The sequence below is a fragment of the Vigna umbellata genome, chromosome 11, assembly GCF_029865625.1.
Source record: "Vigna umbellata cultivar VRB3 chromosome 11, Vumbellata_1.0, whole genome shotgun sequence".
In the NCBI taxonomy this organism is placed as follows: domain Eukaryota; kingdom Viridiplantae; phylum Streptophyta; class Magnoliopsida; order Fabales; family Fabaceae; genus Vigna; species Vigna umbellata.
The window spans coordinates 31,547,739-31,571,109 of NC_142175.1; the positions used below are offsets into that span (position 1 = coordinate 31,547,739).

Sequence of the window (23,371 nt, forward strand, 5' to 3'; positions counted from 1 at the left end):
TCTGTACTTTTAACTCATTAATTGTTCCATTGCTTCTTCTCACTCTATCTCTTTCTGTGTGTAACAACATAACATTAATTGATGGATGGCGTTGTAGAACAATGACAAAACACGTACACATCATGGTCAACTCCATCTAGGACAAAGTGTCCTATGTAGGATTCCAGCATATACTGTCACTCCTACGACATTTTACTTTATGGGGTCTGATCGTAACTTTAACATTTTAAATTTCTTAATAGACCAAAAACAAGCTTTTTTTTTAAAGAGAATAAATATATTTTTAGTTTTTATATTTTGAGATCAAATTAAAGCTTTTTTCTAAAAAAATTGATATTTTTTGGTTTTTGAATTTTAAAAATAAATAAATAAAATTATTTTAATTAAATTGTATTAATTTTTTTACATGTTTCAGTTGTTAAATAGTATAAATAATTCAAAAGTTAATATATAAAATGTTGTTTTGACACTTAATCCAGTTGAATTAAGATGATTATATATTTTTTATTTTTTAAAGTTTAGAGATTAAATTATATTAAAGTAGTTTTTGGAGAAAAACGAATTTCAATTTCACCTCTTGATTTAGTGACTACAAACATAATATTTTACTTTTCTTTTGTTAATTAATTAAGATTCTTGAACGTTGATTGCTAATACTATGGACTAATTAAGACTTGAATACGGTGAAACTTTATTTTGGCATCTTCATGGGTATATATTTTCATATTTTACATATTAGGGAATGCTATGGTCCATTCTGTTCTATGTTTGGGGGAAAAAGGATTTGTTCTATTCGTGAGTTTTCTAATCATCAATGGATTCAATGGATAAAGTAAGTGCGTGTTTGTTTGACTTTATTACGTTGGATATATCTAAATTAAAACTATTTTTGAGTAATTTACTTTTTTAATTATATCCAAAAAAAAAATGGATGTGTGACTGGAATCCAAACCAAATACGTATTATGTGACAAAACTCCAAATGCAAGAATCCAAATCCTAAGATATAAAAATGGTGACGTAAACTTGCTTTTTCCGCAGGAAAACGTAGAAGTTGCTTCGAAGAAGGTTCAACTTTGAAAAAAATTGAACAACGCAAAAAGGTCCTTCAGCTGGAGAACACAAATGGTATTTGAAGTATATATTAATTTAAAATGTGGATGAAATTTTCATTTTATAAAATTATTCTATAGTGATGAGTTAAGTTTAAATTTCACTTCTTAATAAGATATTAGAATTAGAAATTTGTGTTTGTTAGACATATCATTTTATTTGTCATCGAACCTTATAAATCAGATTTATAAAATCAACTCAAATTTAAAATTCACTTCTTAAAAATATATAAAAATTCATTATAGAAAAAAAGCTTAACTTAGATTTCATCCTTTGTCTAAATACACAAAAACCAATTTTATAAAGTTCCAAACTTCAATGGCTTGATGATTAAAATAAACTTTTGTTTTATATTTCTTTTAGCTCGACTTTACTCATAAGTCAAGACCTTAAGTCAAAATTGTATGAAAAATGTATAAATAAGATAAGAAATTTAAGTGTAAAGATAGTAGTATTCGGTGAGAGATAATGATATTTACAACAAGTATTGATAGATGTACATCATTGAAGTTACGATACTATGTGTTTAAACTTTAATTTATAATTGTATTAATTTAACCAAACATTATAAGATTTAAAATAGAATTTAAGATGTAATCCTTCTAACTAAATATTAAATAATATTGAAGATTTTTTTATGTGATAAATGATTTTGTCATATAAAAATCCATGTGTTATCGTGAACACACATTTATTATCTAATTACATTAACAAGTTTTTAATATTATCTTATATTCAATCGATAGAGTTTGAAGACGAAAATAGTTTAAATTTGAAATATAAACAAAATTCAATTTCGAATGAAAATTGAAAGATTAAAACCATATATATATATAATTTGCATGAAGCGTGATTTGCATGTTATATACTATTTAGTTAGCTACTTATGAGAATGTGATGATTAGTTATTAAAGATGTATGGAGAATTAAAGAGCAATTAAGGCATCGTTAGTTGGGTTAAAGATGATTATGATAATAAATAGTGTAAAAGTTAGCCACCTTTTGTGTTTTGTCTGCTTGCGGCTATATTTATATACTTTAACAGTTCTTATGCTTTTTCTTACTTTGTAAAAGAAAGTATTCTATTCACTACACCAATCTCAGACTAAGAACACTTTTTTTAATAATATTATATGTTCATTGATCACAGGCTGAGATTTTCTTATTATAATTAGATGGTTGGGCACCAATTTAATAGTTAAACCCATTGTGTCATTGGTTAACTATATTAGTTTGGTTTGATATTAAAAATAATAATTTATATATATAACATAATTTTCTATAGATCTGATTTAAATTTATTTTTTTCATGATAAAATATTATTATGTAAAATAATAAATAAAGTTGAAGGCAATATAGTTTCATACTTCAAACTTGAAAACGCCGTTATAGTAAATAACTTATATCTAAAATAATTGGGTTAATAACACAAATCCATAATTTTTTAGTAACACACAAGTTGAATATGTATATTAAAAAATCAAATCAGGTCATTAAATCTTTAATGGACTAAATTAAATCAAATTAAATCAAATTAAATGTAACTTCGGTCTCAATCATTAATCCAAATTTTATAAGATAAGGTAAAGATTGTCTCTTCTTGTATATTTGTTATTATATATTTGATGGTTAAGTATGGTTTTAGTATAAAATTAAAATTTGTTTTTGTATATTTTAGTTTTTAAATTTTAAAAATAAATAGATATAATCTTTTTAACTTAATTATGTTAATCTTTTTATTGTTAAATAATTTTTAACTAACATTGAAATGAGAATGTATCAAACTATATAATGTTACAACATTAAATAATGATAAAACATTAAGTGAAAAAATATATATATCTAATTGATAATTTTAGCTATATAGGTACAACTAATTCAAGGTAAGATCTTCATACACAAAAAGAGGTATTTCAGGTGTAGGGTCTAGTAACTCTATAAAACACACATTCACAATTTACTCCGCATCTACTTGGGTAACTTTGTTCATCTTTTGTTCAACTCCTACCTTGTCAAAGCTCCAGACCAATCGGGAGTACTTATCAAAGACACTCCAATGCTGAAGTTAGTAATTAGTCGGGATGATGGTCAAAGCAAAGTCTTAAGACCTAATCTCAGTCCATATTACACATTAATCAATACTTACTCTTAAAATTGGTTTGCATAATCTCGAAAGAAATACCTTGCTGTTAAAAATGTTCATTCAACCTTTAACCATGCCCGGACGAACGACTCATGTCTTACATTTATCCAAATTCAAAATTTCAAACATACACAACTGATTGTGAGGCAGCCCAACCATACAATATAAGAGACATAGGTTAGTAATAGTATCTCCTATGCAAAAGTTATAATAAATGTTCTAAAAATTTAATATTGTACCTTGTATAAAACATTTTTATTAAAACACAATGTAATTAACATGTTGATGATGCTAAAATTAAGAATGGATTATAAAAGTGAGTCTTGAGTATAAGAAACAAATTTTACAAATTTTCCAAAATTAACATTATATTTTGAGAGCACCAATTTTAGAGGGAATTAATTTTCCAAACTTTAACTATAACATTGTAAATTTTCATAAAACCTCAATCTCATGCGAAGCTTGTAAGAATTGCTTGCAAACTTAAAAGTTATGTACCCTTTTAATCCCTTATAAGATTCTTACATTATAATTTTTTTAAGGTAAGTCTCTTTAATTTTAATTTTAGGTGAGAACTATTCTATACCAATATAGTCTTACAATAAATAGAAAGGCTAAATTTTATATATTTGCCTCAATTGTGGAATACAACTGTAATAAAATAATCTAATACAAAAATAAATAATATTTTAAATATGATGATGACTTGAATATTATATATAAATTTGAAGTCAAAGTATACAACAAATAAATATTTTAATAAAAAAGAAAACCACTCCTTCCATTCAAGATCTTAAAAACAATTACTTAATACAATTTATATTTTTTTTTATAATGAAGCCAATAACTTTAAGTTCAATTACTTAATATCACTAAATAAGTTTTTTTTAGAAGAGAGGTTGAAATGAGTTCTAATTCACAAGCTAAAACTTTCACTGTATACTCGAATTGGTTGGATTGAAACATTTTCAATTTTTTTGAATGTAAATTAAACTGAATCCTATAAACTTAACCCCCGTATTAAAGTGGTTCGAATCATTATTGAAAGTGAGTTGATTCATAATCTATCAACAACAATACTTTATTAATATTTTTACCATTTTTTATAAATATTTTATTATAATTATTTAATTATTTTAATTATTTAAGTTTAAAATTTAATTTTTTAAATACTAAAATTAATATTTAATTTATGTGTTTGTCATGTTATATATATTAATACTTTAATTTTTGACTATTATCCTTTTAATAATATTTGAATAATTAGATGAATATTTTAATTTTATTATTATAAAACTAATAATTAGAGTCAATTCATTCTCATTATACTATAATAAATATACAAAATAGATTATAAAAGTAAAATATTTATAAGTGATCAAATTCATTAATCTAATTCCATCCATCACAAATTGTACATGGAATCAGATTTTTAACATACAAAAAGTAAATCGAGTTAAATTAATTATTTTAACTCAACTTATAGTAAGAGAATATGTGTGAATTGGATTAACTCATTATGATAGTCCTATATTTTTTCTTAGCAATGATTGGTTGAGAAGTAATTATTCTCTTTTATATATTATTCATCTTGTACGAATTTTAAGTAACACATACTCCAATCACATGATCTTATGGAAAGAAAATGATCTGAGAAGGTGTGAGTTCATAATTAGCTTTCAATAATTCATATATGCAATGAAAACAAAGCAGATAGAAATTTGGGCAAAGTCTTGTACTGACAGAGCCAATGCTACCTTAAAGTCACCAACTTTTCTTCACATTCACGTCAAATGAAACACTTTCTAACATTCACACCAATATCTCAATTACCTAATTCACCTTTAAAATATTATTTCATTTCTCCATAAAACTCAAACATACTTTTCATACAGATCAAAGTTCCTCTCGTGCAAACGTTTCTATAAGTTATTCAGAAAATAAAGAAATAAAAAAAAATTGAATTAATTTTCCATAAATCAAAATAAAATAATACACGAGATCCTTTGTATAATTCTAATATAATTTTTCTAAATTTTTATCTTTAATTTATTAAAAAAAAGGTTATTTCTTTTTTTGTTACCTTTTTCTCCTAAATTTATTAACAAAGTTATCAAACCAGGTAACGAAAATTATTTTACTCAAACCAAATTAAACTAAAATAAGTGCAGCATTCCCACAAACGCTTTACGAATGAGGACTAAACTATATTGATTTCCTCCCCTTTTTCCATTCTTTATTAGAGAGATATTTACGTCATTATATATACACATTCTTCTTTTCTTTAACTATTTATACAATAAATCAAGACAAAAATAATTAAACTTTTTTTTCATTTACTTAAATCTTCAAAAGTCAACTCTTTCTATTACTTTTCTTCCCTTTTTCTTTTTCTTTACTTTTTTTTCTTTAAATTTTTACTGATCCAAACTCACCCTACAAAAATCATTACTTCCTTTAATCTTCTTTAATGGCCATTTGAACCGAAAAATTCCTTCTACAAACAGTCTTCAAATTTGTGAAAAATAGAATTTGGAAACAGAAAACAAACACATGAGACACAGTCATGGTTGTCAAATTCGAACGAGTTTATGTTTCTAGTTGACTTTCTAAGGCTGTCAAACTCAAACTAGTCAACTCAAAAACAAGCTCGTTTTCTTTGCACCAAATAAAGCTAGATTATTCTGCAGTGCTCAACACATAAAACTAATACTAGAGTTACAAATTATTGCAACTACTGACCAAAATTTCAAATAGAAATAAACAGAATGTTAACACATCCATGCACAACAGTTGCCTGAAAAGTTATTCATCGCATGCTATACTTAATAAAACTCCAACCCCACACCCCAACCAAAAAAAGGAGCTCTTTTAGGTAGCAATGTCAGGTTCACCCTGAGGGGGCCTTACCATGAAGTGCACTAAGTTTCTACATTTTTTCTTTAACTCCAATGTCAATGCAATGATACTAAGCTGTAATCCTAAACCGGCCCTTGGCTATTCTTCGAGCAATTACTTTTCTGCCACCCTTGGTCGCTTTCCTGCTCATGTAATACAAAAAATATGTCATCTACACGGCATACCTCTGTTTCAGAGATTACAGACGCAAGTTTGCATATAAGCCAGACATAAATTTCCTCAGTTCTATTCATTTAGCCAGACAACTTCATACTGGATCTGAAAGAGGCTCGTGACAAATTTACTCCATGATTAAGGACAAGTTACACATTAATATATGGATAGAGATAAAACTATATGGGGTATATTTTAAACAAACTATGTACTTTAGTAACTTCATATAAACTGATCTTATCAATCCAATGGCTGAATTATAATCATATATTCCTTTTTATTATTTCTGCGAATTTTGTGAAAAATGGACCAAAACAAGAAAATTATCAAATTATTCCATTTTTATACATTCAGAAAGTAGACATTACATCAATTTTAATGTATGTAAATAAGGTATGAAATGATTTTAGAATAATATAACTCGTACGTAGATATGATCATGATCAATGTGAAAGAAACTCTAATTTGACGGTGAGTTTTTATATAAAATTATTCAATTAGAGGTTAATGCATGGTGAGACAGTTGACGTCAGTTGCAACAATTCGACATCTCTTCTAATTGAATCAAGTTACTCCAAAAGTAACTTTGGGTAAAGTTACTCTTTCCATTCAATGAAATCTTCTATATATTAAATATTAAAATTCAATATTCAACTTATTAAATATTGCCTTTAACATAGCCTAATGTCATCATGGGATTCATATATCACTCCTCACCTAAAGGTAGTACAAGGCTTTGTTATTGCGTTCTAACTGTTGAATATTTCGATATCATTTCAACGATCATAGACACTAAATTTTAGATAAACCAAACATTTGTTGCTAAGTAATCAAAATGTCAACATTTATTTATATTTTTAAAAAGTATACTAATATCTGTTAAATTGAATTTATTCAAAAGTATTAATAGTTTTAAATTTTTATAAAAATCAACAGACTTAATCTATTTAAAACATTTAATCAACTGCTGAATTAGTGAAATTTAATATATAGAAAGAATTACTGAATGGAATAGCGCTAAGTTATTCCTTCAGTAACCCAATTCTCTCCTATATACAAGAAAAGGAAGCAATGGTCTTTGGGCCATCAAGGAAGCATTTCACATGCCACTTTGCCTGGCCATAGTCTAAAATGAGACACCCATTTATATACCAAAAACAAAGCAACCACAATCTAGAGAGACTGGCAATCTGTTCATTGAATGCTTCATTAATCAATTGCATATTGCCACATTCAACAAAACAATCTGTTCAAAATTCAGGCATAGGGTCACGCTTTATGAATCTTTTTTGTCATGTCCATGTTATCTATTACCCCAACAAGCCAACAGACCAAGTGAAAGTAATAGAAAGTATAATGCGTAAGAACAATCGATCGCCTCATTCCTTCAAATCATCTACACAAATTAGGCCTTTGCATAGTTATTATCTAGTTGAGTAAGCTGAAGAACGGAAACACTACAAGAGTTCTAAAATTGATCAAGTTTGACATCATGTAGAAGAAAAGGAAGGGTTAACCACTAACAAGTAACATTTTCTACTTTCTCTTCTCATTACGAAGGAACATATAACCAAAAAGATGAGTGATTTACCGAGCAAAGAATCCATGGTTCCTCTTTCGTTTAATGAGACTAGGTTGAAACGTCCTTTTGGGGAACAAAAGCATGGGCTCATCTGATGAAGGAGCATCCCCTGCAGAATAATCATAAATTCAGAATAAAAAGTACCTGGGTGGAGTTCAAATGCTTAAAATTTGATAAAACACCATCTTCTCATGCAATAGCTGATACATGATTATATTTTGTGATTGAAAAATCGTAACATATATCACAACACAGTGCACTTAAAAATTAATTTTTGCCTTCCAGAGGCATTATCTTTTCTTCAATGTCACATCTCACAATAGTGTAATTAATCACATTAACATTATATACACAGATACACAGAGATAGATAGATAGAGAGAGAGAGAGAGAGAGAGAGAGAGAGAGAGAGAGAGAGAGAGAGAGAGAGCGATCAATTGCAAGAAAATAGGTGGAAAGTAACAAAATTCCATTGAAAATGAAATGCAATGAAGAGTGTAGTGAGAGTAAGTGTACCGTGAGGTAAGAAGAAGCGGAGAGAGGGGAGGCCACAGGGGTAGAGAAAGCCTTGTTTGTGGGGAAATTCGATGTCGTTTTGGGGAGAAATGGCAGAGGGGAGCCTAGAGAGAGAAGGGAAGAGGAAATGAGATTGAAGTTGAGGGGTATTGGAATGAAGAGGAAGCGATTTGGAAAGGCGATTCAACAAGGAAGCCCCACTTCTGAGAACGCTATTCGACGCCATTGTTGGTTTCACTCAAAGCTTTGCTTCATAAACCCTAACCTAACCCAACCTAAGCAATGCGCCAACACCAAACACCAACCTCCATCTCCATGGATCGGAATTTTGCCTCTTTTCAATTTGGGTTTTTTCACCCGACCCGGAACGTCTTTTTCCACTTTTTTTTTTTTTTAAATTTTATCTTTATTTATTATTTTTTATTTTTGTGACTGCATGTTTAATGTGTAAAAACAAATCATAAAAATAGAAACTGGAATTAGTGACTACGGTGTTTATTGTTTGTCTAACATTCAACCAGAATGTTTTAAATCTATAAAATATTGCAAATAGTTCAATTTCTTTTTATGTTTTTATTAAAACTCAGCTTAACCAAACCATAGTCCATAATATATTTATAATAATTTGTTTACATATAATTGAACATTTATATATAATATATAGTTTTATTCCTCAAAATAGATTTTTTTGGGTCTTTAATTTTTTTCACTTTGATTCCTGTAAAAAGAGAATTGATTTTGTTCCTACTATTTTATTTTAACTCTCCTAAAATGTTCATTTTGTATCCTTACAATACTAAATAATTTATTTTTAGTTCCTGTCAAATATTTTTAATAGGATTAATTTAACAAAAAAAATTATAGAATCTATAAAATAAATATTTTTAGGAGTTAAAATAAATTCACAAGGATCAAAATAAAAATAAACCAAAAATCTAATAAAAGTAACCTTTAAACACCAAAAGAAAATACATGAATATACTCGATCGACAAAGAATACTTATGACTGAATTTAATAACATTGATATTTAAAAATTCATGTACTTTACACATTTTAGTCATACTGAATTATGAATTATGACATTAGTATTATATGACTAAATAACAATAAATATTTTCATCAGAAGTTTGTAACAATTATCATCATGCGCGAACTTTTACTCTGCTACCTGGATTTGTGTGGTAACTTTTCAAGGATATATTTTAACTAAATTAATTATTAAATTCTTTCTTATCTTATTAGTTGTCAAATTATAAATAGTTTTGAAAGTGATGCAATAACCAATCTAGTACACAGGAATACATACTTCAACCAATTTCTTTTAACAAAATATTTTGAGAGGTTGAAATCCAATCCATACAGGCTGCTTAACATCCGACCATAGTCTAAAATACCATCAAACCAAGCTTAAAACTATATTTCAAACAACAACTTAGCGAAAAATTACGATGAGAAGTGCACCAGCGTTTTGCTAATAGTTTTGAAGTTACAAACAGAAGAAATGGCATTTTCAAAATATGCCTAGTGGATTACAGGAAGCAAATAATGAATTTGTTTCACGTCAGAAATGGCTAGAGACAAGAAGAAATGAAACAATGAAGAGGGAATACAGAACATCTTACACAAACGAACAGATTGATATCAATTATAGAATACGTGTGACTGCCGCTTCTGCTCCACCTTTACAACAGGAAGAACCATCATAAATCTCAAATGTACATAATCACGCTGAAGCTGAACTCCGTTTGAGGCTATTGTTCACCAGGAAGTACAGATGAAAGCCAATCAGAAGCTGCCATTTGAATATCCGTCTCAGTATGAGGAGACAGAGAGAGAGGAGTAACTGCAACCTGGTCATTAAAATCAGATACAAGGTTCATTCAGAGGAGAAAAATGAACTTGATTGCACATATAGTAACAGATTAACCGCCAGATGAAGATGTTTATTGTATGCGTGCGGTCCTTAAGAACATAAAATATTATTAGTTGAAAAAGTTAATGATACAGTTCACATTAGAAAACATGCCAAAAGATAATTTAGTTAGCCAACTTACATATCCAGTTTCAAGTGCTCTGTAATCCAGATCATCATCTATATCTTCCTGCTGTTTATCCAAAAACTGCAGATAGAAGTATAGTATAGCTAAGTTCACATCCAGGAACAATTCAAATGATTAACCATCATTCAAATGTAACATAGAAAGCACTGAATATATATAATACATAATTTCAGTCATTTTTTAAAAAGAAAAATCTTCGCACCAATGGAAAAATTGATCAACTTGAGCTATTAGAAGTATGGTTTCAAAAATTATCATAAATGAGACAAATATTGACTGGTTATTCATGGAGAGGATTGCCATTCTTATGGATTCAGAATCAAGATACATCAAAATAAAGTCGAATCCTTCTCAAGCAGTACAGAAGTCCATCTTCCATTCAAATGAACAGTGTCAATAAATTATACTACTCATACTTTTGAAGACCATCTAGCTAAAACACTATGCGGAAAGTGGAAAGTTTAACCACAAGGAGTCAAATAACTTTTTAGAAAATATTTATATGTCGAGGACTCATTTGTCATTGTTTCAGTGACATAATGAAACTGAGTTTGATCACTACTTAAAAAGACAAGTCTTACCTAGGAGCTCTCTACCTTAATATACTAGGATGGAAGAAAACAAACTGAATCAAGTACCCAATAATGCAAAATATTGTCAAGGATATTTTGGTCATTCCAATTTGACTGTTGCTTCAGAATTTGCTATTGGTAAAGGAGGCTGGTTTAGTCCCCGTCACTCTAGCTTTTTGTTAGAATACTTTGGAGGTACTTTGGTATGCACAAAGCTGGTTAAAACGAGCATAAGTATGAATTATACACCACTCTACTCATTTAATTAATTATATCTGTAGTCATTATTTTATTTTAATTAAATAGTGTCACTTAATATCCTTTTATTTTCAAATTCTAATCACTGTTATTTTAATTTAACAACTTATAACTACTGGTGTAAATAATACTTTTCGGCATATCTTGAAGAATACTAATACAAGCCTTACAAGTTTATGAATTGGTTGTTCCAGAAATTTATCCATTAATGGCACGCTATTGAAACCCTACATTGCATATTGTATGTATTGCAAGACGTGTGGAAAGCATTGGGGTAAATCTAGAGGATGCATTGCAATATCAGGAAAGAGGGAGGGAATGGGTAAGTAATCAATTGGATACTTTTTGGGTGATTGTGCCATATGGTAGAGAAGTATAACTATATAACACTGTTATTTACTTTTCTTTTCCAACATTTCCTGCATTTTTCCTACTGTAATCAGAACTCTTTGTATGAATTTTCAACATAATTCCTAATTTCCTATGGTGAGTTTCAGTTCAAACCACATTATTCACATTCTGATTTTACTAGATTGTCAAAAAGAAACCACAAAAATACCATAGAATTTTCCATTTAACTAGATTTAGGTATTATAGGGGGACACATAGGGTATGGATATGTGCATGAATATTAGAGTTGAGGGATATAATTTATAAATAATCCGGTACCCTCCCACTACATTCCCATCCTTGTACCAACCCACCCCTTTTATTTTCATTTTTAGGAAAGTTGGAAATGAGGTGGTTGTCGACCTTCCCATTTCCTAATCTATTTTCAAAAAGCAGTCAACCTTCCCTATACTTGGTATGGGACAGTTGACCCGTACTGCCATCTCCCATTTACCTCTAGTCTGAAGTACTTCTTCACCCTGTTAGAATCAGGTTTTCCTGCAGCTCCAATTGATTCAACAATCTCCAAATTCTTTTTCTGAGTAGTTAATCTCCGAGCTGCACCCTGAAGTACACCAAGATGTGAGATTCTACTGTCAGCATCAATAACAGCACAATAATTACCAGATTAAACAGAAACTGAATGTGCAAAAGATGGCAATTATTAGGACACTCACAGCAGCAGAGGCATCACGGCCAATCTGTGCAAACTGAAGACCAAAGCCTTGTTTACTGGCCAAAAAATGACCAGGAGGATAGCGGCTGCTTGAAACTGCCTGCCAGTTTGGAGTGGATCTCCACATACTTTGCTTGGTCAACTTGTAGCCCTGTCGGTACAACAATACCACAGCAGCCATATTATATCTACGGACCAAAAGCAGTTCACTAAACAGTAAACACAGTGAAACAAAAAATAAGAATGGTGAAATTAAAACATATTGCCTAATTAAGAAAGGGAACAGGGAAGGAAATACATGTTAATCACAATGTTAAACAGTCACGTTTCAAATCCTCTTCAAGAGGAAATTTCCCAGGAAAAGGGTTCTTCATATATATATATATATATAATTACTGCCTCTATGCAATACAATTTTTAAAATGCGAGAATAAACATTTCCATCCCACACCATTTTTTTTCCTACTCAAGATTTCCAGAGAAGAAATATATAACAAGAATCACACATAATCATGTAATTGAAAGCTGCAAACATTTCAGCCCCAGCTGAGAAGCCAAAAAGTTACATGACATCGAGAAGTCTTCAGGTTCTTCTCTGAGACTTTCTCATTACTATATGAGTAAATGCAACTCCCAATAAATGTATGTCATCTTTCATTATTAGAAAGATACATCCCAATAAAAAAAGGCAACTAGAAGTAAAGTTTTGAAATAAGAACCTACAAAGCACTTATACCTAAAGACCTGAATGCAACATCGTAATTTCGAAGAAGAAAAATGATTATAAGCCAAGAATCTCATCCATACTAGATTTTCCACAGTATATAACCCAAACATAGAACATTCTCACATTGCAGTGAAGGGCTAGATATTATATCCAAACTATAATAAAAAATTTGTACCTTGCTGCTTAAAGGCGATGTAGGAATTTCTATACCCAGAAAACAGCTTTTAGGGAAAGTTCCCTGTAAAACATCCCTGATAGCTGCCTTTATTAAAGGTAAACAGAGCTCTACTGCATCCTTGAAATCAGTCTCTTGACTTTCATCCTTCTTCCTGCAGCACGGTTGCAGGATATGGTACTAGTTCATAATCTCCAGCAGGAAAATACAGTTAAGCTGGAAATCATAAATAACAATAAACCTACCAATTTAATGATATTGACAAAGAAGGTACACCACATAATAACGCCTCTCTAGCCCCAGCAACAACACCTGAGTAGAACCTGGCATATTTTAAAGCATGAAATCAACTTCTTTTCATACTCAGGGCGCATGGAGGTTTTAATACAAAACCACAACAGACTATTATCAGGGGGATGCGGGGACTGTGTACTAGTATAGGTTTATAAGTTTAACTCTATGCACAAGAGAAGGGAAAAACTTACTTGATATGACCACAGCTTGATCCCTGGTTAATTCCGCTAATAACCTAAAATTTATATCATTTTCATCCATAAACCCTTAGTACTTTATTAGTGAGAAAAGCGCACAAATAGTTATTAGTTATATGACAACTGCTAACCAGCACTGGCTTTGACCATGAAAACAAGGCCCCGGATAACGCTAGTGAAATACAATCGACAGGAGTTCCTGAATTATAAATTAGGAAAGAGTAAGGAATTTATGCAAGTATCATTGTCACAACTACGACAACAAAACCCAAAAGTTAAGCATTTCCCAACTCTTGATGCACTATATCAGTAATGTGACAGGAAAGACAGTATGAAATTCCTTGATTACAAAAAATAAAAATAAAAACTTTATCCTAAGTGAGATCTGCAACATAAAACGCACAAGGTCATTCAGTTCAGTTAAAGATCACAACATAAATGTCAGTAGCTACTATCCCATGATTCCAGGCAAGATGTTGATGAAGAGACTTTTGTTGACTAGAAAATAACTAGCAAATCCACATCAACTATGAACGAAGTTAACATGAACTCACTGAAGAACACCATTATTCATATTCACAACTAGAACCAAACCACGCCTACAAGAACTTCACACACATTGGATCTAACATAATAAAGACAAACAGTGGCAAAGCCTAAACAGTAAGCAAACCACAAAGCTAAACTCCCTAAAAAAAAGATTCCAAACAATTAAGAATCTCATCATCCAAATGAGTAAAAACAGCAAAGAGGTCCACACCTGAAACTTCAAAGGCGGTGGCACCGTCAATCAGAGCAGAAGAGGCTTCCACGGTTTCTCCGATAGTGAGAGAGTGGCCCGAAACAGATTTGTCCCTGAAGCAACCATTTTCACGAACTAACAAATTACAAAGAGCGAGAAATCAAACGAAGCCAAAGCAAGCAAGGAAGAAAGCATGCGATGAAACAATTAGAGAGAACGCAAAGTGGGACCCACGATTGGGGAACGCAGACATGGACCTCGTAGAGGCCGAGGCGCACGAGAGCTTGGACGAGGAATGTTAGACCCGGGGACTCGATGCCGTCGCTGTTGGTTACCAACACGACGGGTTTGGAGATTGAGCTGTCACCTTCGCCGGCGACGGTATCACCGGCGGGTGAAGAAGGTTGCGAGGGCGAAATTGCAGTTTGGGCATTGTTGTTGGGTTCTTCTTCTTCTTGTTCGGTGCGCTTTCGGTTGAGAAGCACTTCTTGGAGGCCTGAGGGCATGGCGTTGTTCACCGAACCAGACGACGTCGTCATGGCAGAGCGCAGAGAGAGAGGAAGCAGTACAGTGTTTAGTTTCGGTAGGATTGTGAAGTATGGAGTTGTTGATGTTAATTTCTTTTTCGTTAATTTAATATTGAAAATTCTCACCCATTATTTTACAGTAAATATATTCATCAGTTGTCGAAAGTAATGAATTAATTAAAAATAATTATATTGTATTTATTTTAAATTTTCATATAACCAATGAAAAAATAAAACAAGAATGATAGAAAGACCATAAAATCCTTAGTTGGAGAACAGCGTGTTCAGTTTTGTGGGTGGCAACACTGAACAAAGTCAATCTCCAAAACAAACCCAAATCTTTCTTGTTCTTGTACTAGATTAGATTAGATACTACACATGTTGTAGTGTTTCACTCTGTTTCCTCGTCCTCTTCGAAAGTCGGCGGTGAGTCTCTCTCTCTTTCTCTCACTTATTTCATGGACTAGAGTTCCACCTTCCTTCAGGTTCTCTCTCGTTCTTCCTTTTCTGTATCAGTAATGTGTTCATCAAATTAAAGTTCTTTTTTGGTGGGGTTTTGAGTGTGCTATGATTTTTTGATTGCTTGTTGTGAATCCACTTTAGGGTCAACAAAAAACTGTCTCGTGTTGGTGGGTGTTTGCGTTGAAAATTTGAAAGATGAGACATGTGTTGGAGCTTGAAATTTATGAGACTCTAATGAGCAATTGACACTTTGTACTGAGAAACTTGCACCAATTTTCATCCTTTTGTGAGAGTATGGAGTGCGGAGGGTAGGCTGATTGTGTGAGAGCATTGAGCACTTTCTGGAATCAGTGGCTTGCCGAGGAACATGATTCTACAAAATTCTGCTTTGTGTAACCCTTCCTCTCAGTATTGTCTCAATGAAAAAGACTGTGTGGGAAAAAGTTGTGGTCTCTATTTAATGTTGGTACTGTTTCTTGTTACAACCAAGGTAGAAACTACCTTACCAAGACAGTATAAAATGCAGGTTTTCGAACACAAGTTAGTAATTTTAGTTGATATGAAGATTGGGGATCAAATCATACTACAAGTTGTACTATTTGGGTATCTTGCTTGGTCTATGTTGCAAATGATTGGAATGTGAGACTTAAGATTTATGCTGTGTTGATGAAGTGGAGATTGGAGAAATGCTTTGAGCGTAAATTGTGATTTTAAAGTGCTTAACAAACACAATGGAAAATGCTATTTTACAACTACAAGACTAGAATGCTATATGGTGGTGAATTTTGCACTGACCATGGAAAAATGTATCGTTCATGGAGCTGTATGGTTCATAATGCCAAAGGATTTTCAATTCACTTTCGTTCCTTTGTTTTGTTAGACCTCAAAGATTGAAAAGAAAGAGCAATATAAATAAGTAAAGTAAAATAAACTGTTAGATGAATCAATAGTATATGCAAGTTAAGGTGATAAAATTTCCTATTGGCAAAACAGATATCGAATTTACACATAATCTGAAGGTTGGCTCCAAAATATATAGCTGAAAGTTTTATATGTTCTTGTCCTGTGTTATTTTATCTTTTCTTAATGAAGAATGTCAATGATTTTAATATAGCTATTGCTTCAGAAATTGGGCTGATTCATAGTTATTTATTTCTTACTGTGATTCTTGTATTTTGGGCAGTTATCATTTCCTTCCTAAATGGAACTCAAAGAAGATCCTGGACCAATTGATAATTATGTGCTTTATGATCAAGATAATCATGTTTCTTCAGCAGTTTGGGATGGACACGTGAGTGGACATTCTTTTATTGATAATTTCTGTTTAATCATATGAAAATTTATCAATATTCATATTATTGGATATGGTCATGCTATTGAAATCTACAGGAACGTGGTGTACTTAGGTGCCACGAACACACTTCAATGCTTGATCAGTGGAAGCTGACACCTAAACAGATTAAGTTGGTTGAGAAGGCTGGTTTTGGTTACCTACGATTACTTCCTGCTATGAGTCTTGACAATGCACTGATAGCAGCTTTGGTTGAACGATGGAGGAGAGAAACAAATACATTTCACTTAACTGTTGGAGAATTGACAATAACCCTAGAAGATGTATCACTATTACTTGGATTGGCTATTGATGGAGAACCTGTGATAGGTCCAATAAGTGCACCAAGTTCAGTTTGTGAAAAATTACTAGGGAGAGTGCCAGAGGACCTGAATGGTGGAATGGTGAAGCTGACTTGGCTGAAGGAGTTCTTTAGTGAGTGTGCTGAAGATGCACCACTGGAGGAAACTGAGCGCTGTACACGTGCTTACCTTCTATATCTCGTCGGCAGCACAATATTCTCTACTACAACAGGGAACAAAGTTCCTGTTATGTACCTTTCTTTGTTTGAAGACTTTGATAAGGCTGGGAAATTTGCTTGGGGTGCAGGAGCATTGGCATTTTTATATAGAGCACTTGGCAATGCTTCCCTTAAATCTCAGAGCACCATTAGTGGCTGTCTAACTCTAGTACAGGTTATAATTACTTCCCTTTTCTCTCTTCTTTTGCTGATACTTTCAGATTGAACACTGACTGAGTAATAAATTGTTGTTATTGTTTTTAGTGCTGGAGTTATTCTCGCCTCAATGTTGGACTGCCAAAATTTAATCAAGAACCTGATACTAATTGCTTTCCCTTTGTGCTTAAATGGAGAGGGAAAAGTGGTTGTAGGACTAAATGTAATGTAGTGTCCTACAGAAAGGCTTTGGACTCTCTTAATCCATGTGATGTAAGTGTTAATATGGTGGTTTATTTGATGAAATGGGTAGATGAAAATGGTAAATCTGTGTTAATTATTGTATATACACACAGGTCCAGTGGCTACCTTACAAGGATTTGGATTCTACAGCCATACCAGAAGATACAAAAGCTAGTCTGCTTTTACGGGCATCTAGGACTATGCTGTTGTGTTTTGACAAGGCAGAAAGACACCTTCCTGATCGATGCTTAAGGCAATTTGGCTTGCATCAAACTATTCCAAAACACGTGGAGCGATGGGAGAGGAAGAGTCGGATTGTGGATCATGGGGTAGACCTGATGGGAAAAATGGACTTGGCTCTCAAAGAGTGGTCAGAACGTTGGGTTCATATTGTTGATGGTGGTGACATTACAGATGAGGGTGAGTACATGCAATGGTATCACAAGATTACTCGGAAATATATTGGGAGAGTCACATCATCCCTGGAGTCAGAGTATCAAAGAACAGTATGTTTTGCTCATTAGTTGTTTATCTTTACTTTCTTTAACTTGAGTGTATGTTTTATGAATACTTGACTGCTACATGCTTTTGTAGGTTACTGCTATGAAGGAAATTGCCAGCATTGCTGATATAGTCTCAGCAGAAGGGTTGGATTCTTATAATAGAGAGTTACTCGATGAAGTGAAAAATATTGTGCACAAATGTTTAACAGAGCAGTTTGAAGAAATACCAAATGATAAAGTGAAAAAGAAGGGCAATCGGAAACGTAGGCAAAAGGACCACCTAAGTATGGAATATGAATAGCACCAGTTCATAGTGGTGCTGGTGCAAGCTTATTCTAACCTTAGTCTATTGATATTTATTACTTCAGGTTATTAAAAAGGACGAAGGTGTATAATCAAATGATCAACACCACTACATTAAGAGGATGACATATTTATTAACATAAAAAAAAATTATTGAGACATTTGAATGCAGATAGTTTGTAAGTATACACTGTAAATCGTCATTTGTATTTTTGAAATTCCTTAGTGTCAATTTATTTGTGCTTTCTTCATGCTCCAAGCATTCAGTCTTGTAATATTAACATCAGCAGTGCCATTATTGAAAGCATATAGTTGTGCTTTATCATTGATCGCCAATGTGGGGTAAACTCTGGCTGTGATACAAGCTCTTCCCTCTCCTCCAAAACTCTCTACGACAGAATGATCAGTCTGTGGAATTGAAAAACTCATGCCTTAGAAAAAAATTATAGATCATTTGAACAAAAGAAAAGATGGCACCAACTAAGAAAAATGACTTTTAGCACACACTTCTTATTATCATTATCCCAATTATCATTACTATTAAATGTATTACAAATCATATCTTTTTTGTAGATGAATGTTTGTGTTCAAGTGTATAAAATTATGTGTATACGGACTTGCTAAAATTTGAGTCCAAATTTTCTGCTGAGTTTTTTTGTAATATCTTTGTGTTATATCTTTACTGAATCTTTAAAATACACTGATATTTGTATGTTTGAAAAAGTTTTTAATATATTTTAAAACATTAAAATTTGTGTTTATCAGTATATTTTGAAAACTCAGCAGAGAAAACCAAATTCTTAAAACTTAAGAGTTCCATTTGAATGCAATTTCGATGAGTATTAGTAGCTTCATCGGCTGAAACATACCAGTGTTCTCAATGAAAGCTGTTCATGAAGAGGTTCCACGTCAACAAAAGCTCCATAAGTGGTCAAATCATTGTCTTTATTTAAGGAAGACCTGTTTGCATACATGCATTTGTATGAGTTTGGAGAGAAGTTGAGTGGATAGAAATAAATAGAGGACACAAACAAATTAACCTGCTTTGATCACTGCATAAGAGCACCAAATTTTTATTTTGGTATTTGAATATTCTGAAGAAAACTGATGTGAACTCTTGCAATCCCTCAGAAGCAAAAACTAGCAGACCAAACGGCCCCAATTCACTTTTAATGGATGAACCCTTTTGCCTACACAGAATTTGGGGGTCTGTCCAATTGTCCAATACTTCAGCCTCTATCAATTTACTCACTTCAAATGAAATTTTAACATCAGCCTGCAGAGGACAAATTATCACTAATTTTAAAACAACCCTTAACTGCTAACTTGATTCCCAAGCATTTTAATGATGGGAATTTAGTCTTTTCATTTCAACTGTGACAATTGATTTTTGTAGGTATGTTTTTCTTATTACAGTGTAAATTAGATTTTTAAGATTTCACTATGATTTTAGTCTCTCTGTCATCTAGAATCTATGGATGCGACAGTGATTTATTACGTCTGAGAGACTAAAGTTACTTAATCTGATTAGTACAATTAGACAATGAAATATTTGAATCGCAGAATTATAAGAGACTTGATCATCACAGTTGAAACTTGAAAAAACTGCACAATTTGAAACAAAAGAATATAATTAAGTCTTAAAACAAATATATATACGTGAATTTTATCATTTTTCTATTATGATATATTTTAAACAACTAAAAATTAAAATATTTTTTAGAAAGAAATGTTTATTACATTAAAAAGATAATACTATGTTTTTTAGAGTTTCCTATAGATATTTATTTTCATTCCAAGAGTTGGTAAAACTAACAGTTTTTTCAATATAATATTTAAGTTTTAGTTGCTAAAATAACGTTAACAAGACCAGATTAGCATAGTGAACAATTTCTCTAATTTTTATCTAAAACTGCACTTCTAATATCAAGATGGTTGATTGAATTCTAATGTGTAACATGAACTTATTTTAAAATTTAGTATTCCTATATTTAACATTTAAAGAGTATATAAACATCTTTTTGATGCTAAAATTTATGCAAGTTTCACTACATTGAAAGAGACCTAGTAATAAAATTATACTGCTATGAAACCACATTTGGAACACTTATTATGTTTATATGGTAGTAGGTGAAATCTACCTGTGATGCTGTAACACCATTAATTTGAAGCAATTGTCCTCCTTTTAGTACTTGTGGGGGCAAGTTCACTGGGTTTGCATGAAGCTTTTCAATTTCCATCACAGGCCATTGTACCAGCTGTTTACCAGACCTGTGCAACCAAATGGCCCTTGGAATTGCCTATAAATATATATGAGCATCTTGGTCATTTTATTTATAACCACACTCTATCCATCACAAAATCATGGCTATAAACCAAATCTAATTATTTGAGCCAAGACTCAAAATGTTTTGATTTGGTCACAAGTCTTGTATTGAGTTTAGAATGCAATGAACAAACCAATAATGACAATATTGAAATGAACTTACAATGATTCCAGACCATCCTTTCTTGTTATCATCTGCCTCACTTGATGATTCGTCCACCCACCCAAGCAAAACCCTTCTCTTCTTTCCATCATCAAAGAAAGATTTTGAGGCATAGTATTTTCCATAATCAAATCTTAAAACAAATTCATCAAACCCTTTATCAGGGACAAACACATCCTTGGAAGTATTGTAATTCCCTATAATATAATCATCATGTCCTTTCAAGCTAGCCTTGAGTACATGCCTAACATCATCACCATTCACAGATGTCTCAACACCCAATTGACCATTCTTCAAAACTGGAAAAAAATCTGGGCACTCCCACATTCCACTGTCTTTGGTTGAATAAAAAGGGTGCTTGGCTTGAACCCAATTAACAAAGTCTTTGCTCCTATACAACAGTGCCATTCCCTTAGTTCTTCTTCTGCTTCCAACAAGTACTCTCCAGTGTCCATCTTGTCCTAGCCAAGCAGTGGTGGGATCCCTAAATGAGTCTGGAACTATATTGTTATCACTAGTTGGTGCCATTACAGGGTTTTGGGGGAACTTAACCCATTCCCTAAGAAAAGGGTCAGACAAATTTTTGGGCTTGGCCAAGTTTTGAACTTGTTTTTTCATAGAGTCAATTCCTGTGTACAAAATGGTTGGTTTGTTCCCAGGAAGCAGTGTGGTTGATCCTGACCAACAACCATTTATATCAGACGGCTGAGATGGGAAGATGGCAGGATCTAGTGTGGTCCAGTTCACAAGATCCTTTGACACTGAATGTCCCCACACAATATTTCCCCAAACTGCACCTTTTGGATTGTATTGATAGAACAGATGGTAAAGTCCTCCATATCTCATTGGTCCTGCCAAAAATCCCCAAGACAAATTTTTATTTCCCAAACAGTTTAATATAAAAATAAGAAACAGAAGCGGAAACAACTAAAAACAGTTTAATGTTTTTTTTTCTGCTTTGACTTTTTCTTACAATATTATTATTTTGAAGGCTTAAATGTTTGCTTCGTCGCATGAGGTGAATTTCTGTTTAGTACCGGTTTTAAAAATGAACACACTGAGTCTCTACGTTATGAAAAATATATGAATAAGGTCCACAAAGAAAGAACAAGTTCAACAAATCATAAAAAAAAAAGTTAAACAAGAGAGAGAAAAAGCTGGACAGCAAAAGAAAGAAGAGAAAAAGTATGGCCACCTCAGCATGGACTTAACGTCGTTGCTGTCAACTTAACAGACACGACCTTATTCATACACTTTTCATGACATAGGGACCTAATTTCTTCATTTTTAAAACCGGATACTAAACAGAAATTCACCTAACACGAGGACGAAGTAAACATTTAAGTCTATTTTAAAACACAAACAAACAAATCCAACATTACTGAAGAGGTGCACTGAAGAGAGAAATTCATAATAAGAGAACTGAACTAACCATTGGGATCTGCAAGTCCAAATATACCGAAGTGTCCATTTGATGATAATCAAGTGGCAAAACCAAGCAAAAATGGAAACCGTATATTAGAGACATAAAATACTTCTGCACAATAAAGAATAGAAAGAAAGGAATATAGGGTAGAAGAGAAAGTTTGAGATGAGTTGAAGGAAAGATGTTGTATATACCATTTATCCAATTCTTGGGAGGTTGGAAGTGGTAAGCAGTTCTGTAAGGTTGATCATTGGAATCAGAAGACAGAGTCTGAAGATTTCTGCTAAAATGATGAGTAGCTACACTGCCATAAATGACAGAAAAGAGAATTAACAAACACATAGTAGGCATTGTCATGGTTGCTATGTGGTAATGTTGTGCTGTGGAGGAAAACAAATGTGCTCTGCTATCTATTTATACAGACAATACTGTTGTGTTGTGGAAATTTGTGAATGGTTCAAACTAAGGAAAATGTTAATCTTTCACTCCGAATTCTGGGATGCAAAGAGTAGGAAATAGAGAGAAAGAAATATGGAATCACTTTGGACCATTTTGTTAGAATTTTCAAGTCAACAACCTTATGCCTGCACATTTCTTCGTAGCACAGCATTAGGACTAATGAAACCAAAGTATAAATGAAAGCTAATAAGAAAAACAACTCACTTTTAATTGTAGTTTTCGTTTTTTTTTAATTTCTCAAAATTTAATTAAACTATTGTTTAAAACTGGTGATTAATAATAAGATGGATCTTATTAAGATCTTTTTTTTTATGGAAATAGAGATGACCTAATATTACTATGGAAATTAATTTTACAACATAAAACTTCTACCCATTAGTAAAAGATGTACAGTTGCACATTCTTGTCATAAATAAATGGTTTGAGAAAACAAAAA

The 23,371-nt window shown here is 32.0% G+C and overlaps 3 protein-coding genes across 3 annotated transcripts; all 3 read right to left on the reverse strand.

The window, feature by feature from the left end:
- Positions 1-5,886: 5,886 nt before the first annotated feature.
- LOC124848254 (Ribosomal protein L34) lies at positions 5,887-8,740 on the reverse strand. Its single transcript, XM_047325893.2, has 3 exons — positions 8,426-8,740; positions 7,920-8,019; positions 5,887-6,297 (listed from the first exon to the last, which is right to left on the reverse strand). Exons 1-3 carry the CDS (start codon positions 8,649-8,651, stop codon positions 6,225-6,227), a joined length of 399 nt encoding a protein of 132 aa, XP_047181849.1. The 5' UTR covers positions 8,652-8,740; the 3' UTR covers positions 5,887-6,224.
- Positions 8,741-9,817: 1,077 nt separating this feature from the next.
- On the reverse strand, positions 9,818-15,137 carry LOC124848253 (uncharacterized). The gene is made up of 10 exons (XM_047325892.2): positions 14,752-15,137; positions 14,536-14,630; positions 13,907-13,974; positions 13,770-13,813; positions 13,530-13,607; positions 13,285-13,438; positions 12,384-12,533; positions 12,161-12,271; positions 10,481-10,546; positions 9,818-10,276 (listed from the first exon to the last, which is right to left on the reverse strand). The coding sequence occupies exons 1-10, from the start codon at positions 15,054-15,056 to the stop codon at positions 10,178-10,180; spliced, it is 1,170 nt and encodes a 389-aa protein (XP_047181848.1). The 5' UTR covers positions 15,057-15,137; the 3' UTR covers positions 9,818-10,177.
- Positions 15,138-18,511: 3,374 nt separating this feature from the next.
- On the reverse strand, positions 18,512-22,864 carry LOC124848250 (beta-fructofuranosidase, cell wall isozyme-like). The gene is made up of 7 exons (XM_088101909.1): positions 22,671-22,864; positions 22,483-22,491; positions 21,051-21,901; positions 20,703-20,861; positions 19,602-19,837; positions 19,431-19,521; positions 18,512-18,969 (listed from the first exon to the last, which is right to left on the reverse strand). The coding sequence occupies exons 1-7, from the start codon at positions 22,831-22,833 to the stop codon at positions 18,790-18,792; spliced, it is 1,689 nt and encodes a 562-aa protein (XP_087958035.1). The 5' UTR covers positions 22,834-22,864; the 3' UTR covers positions 18,512-18,789.
- Between the last annotated feature and the right edge of the window lie 507 nt (positions 22,865-23,371).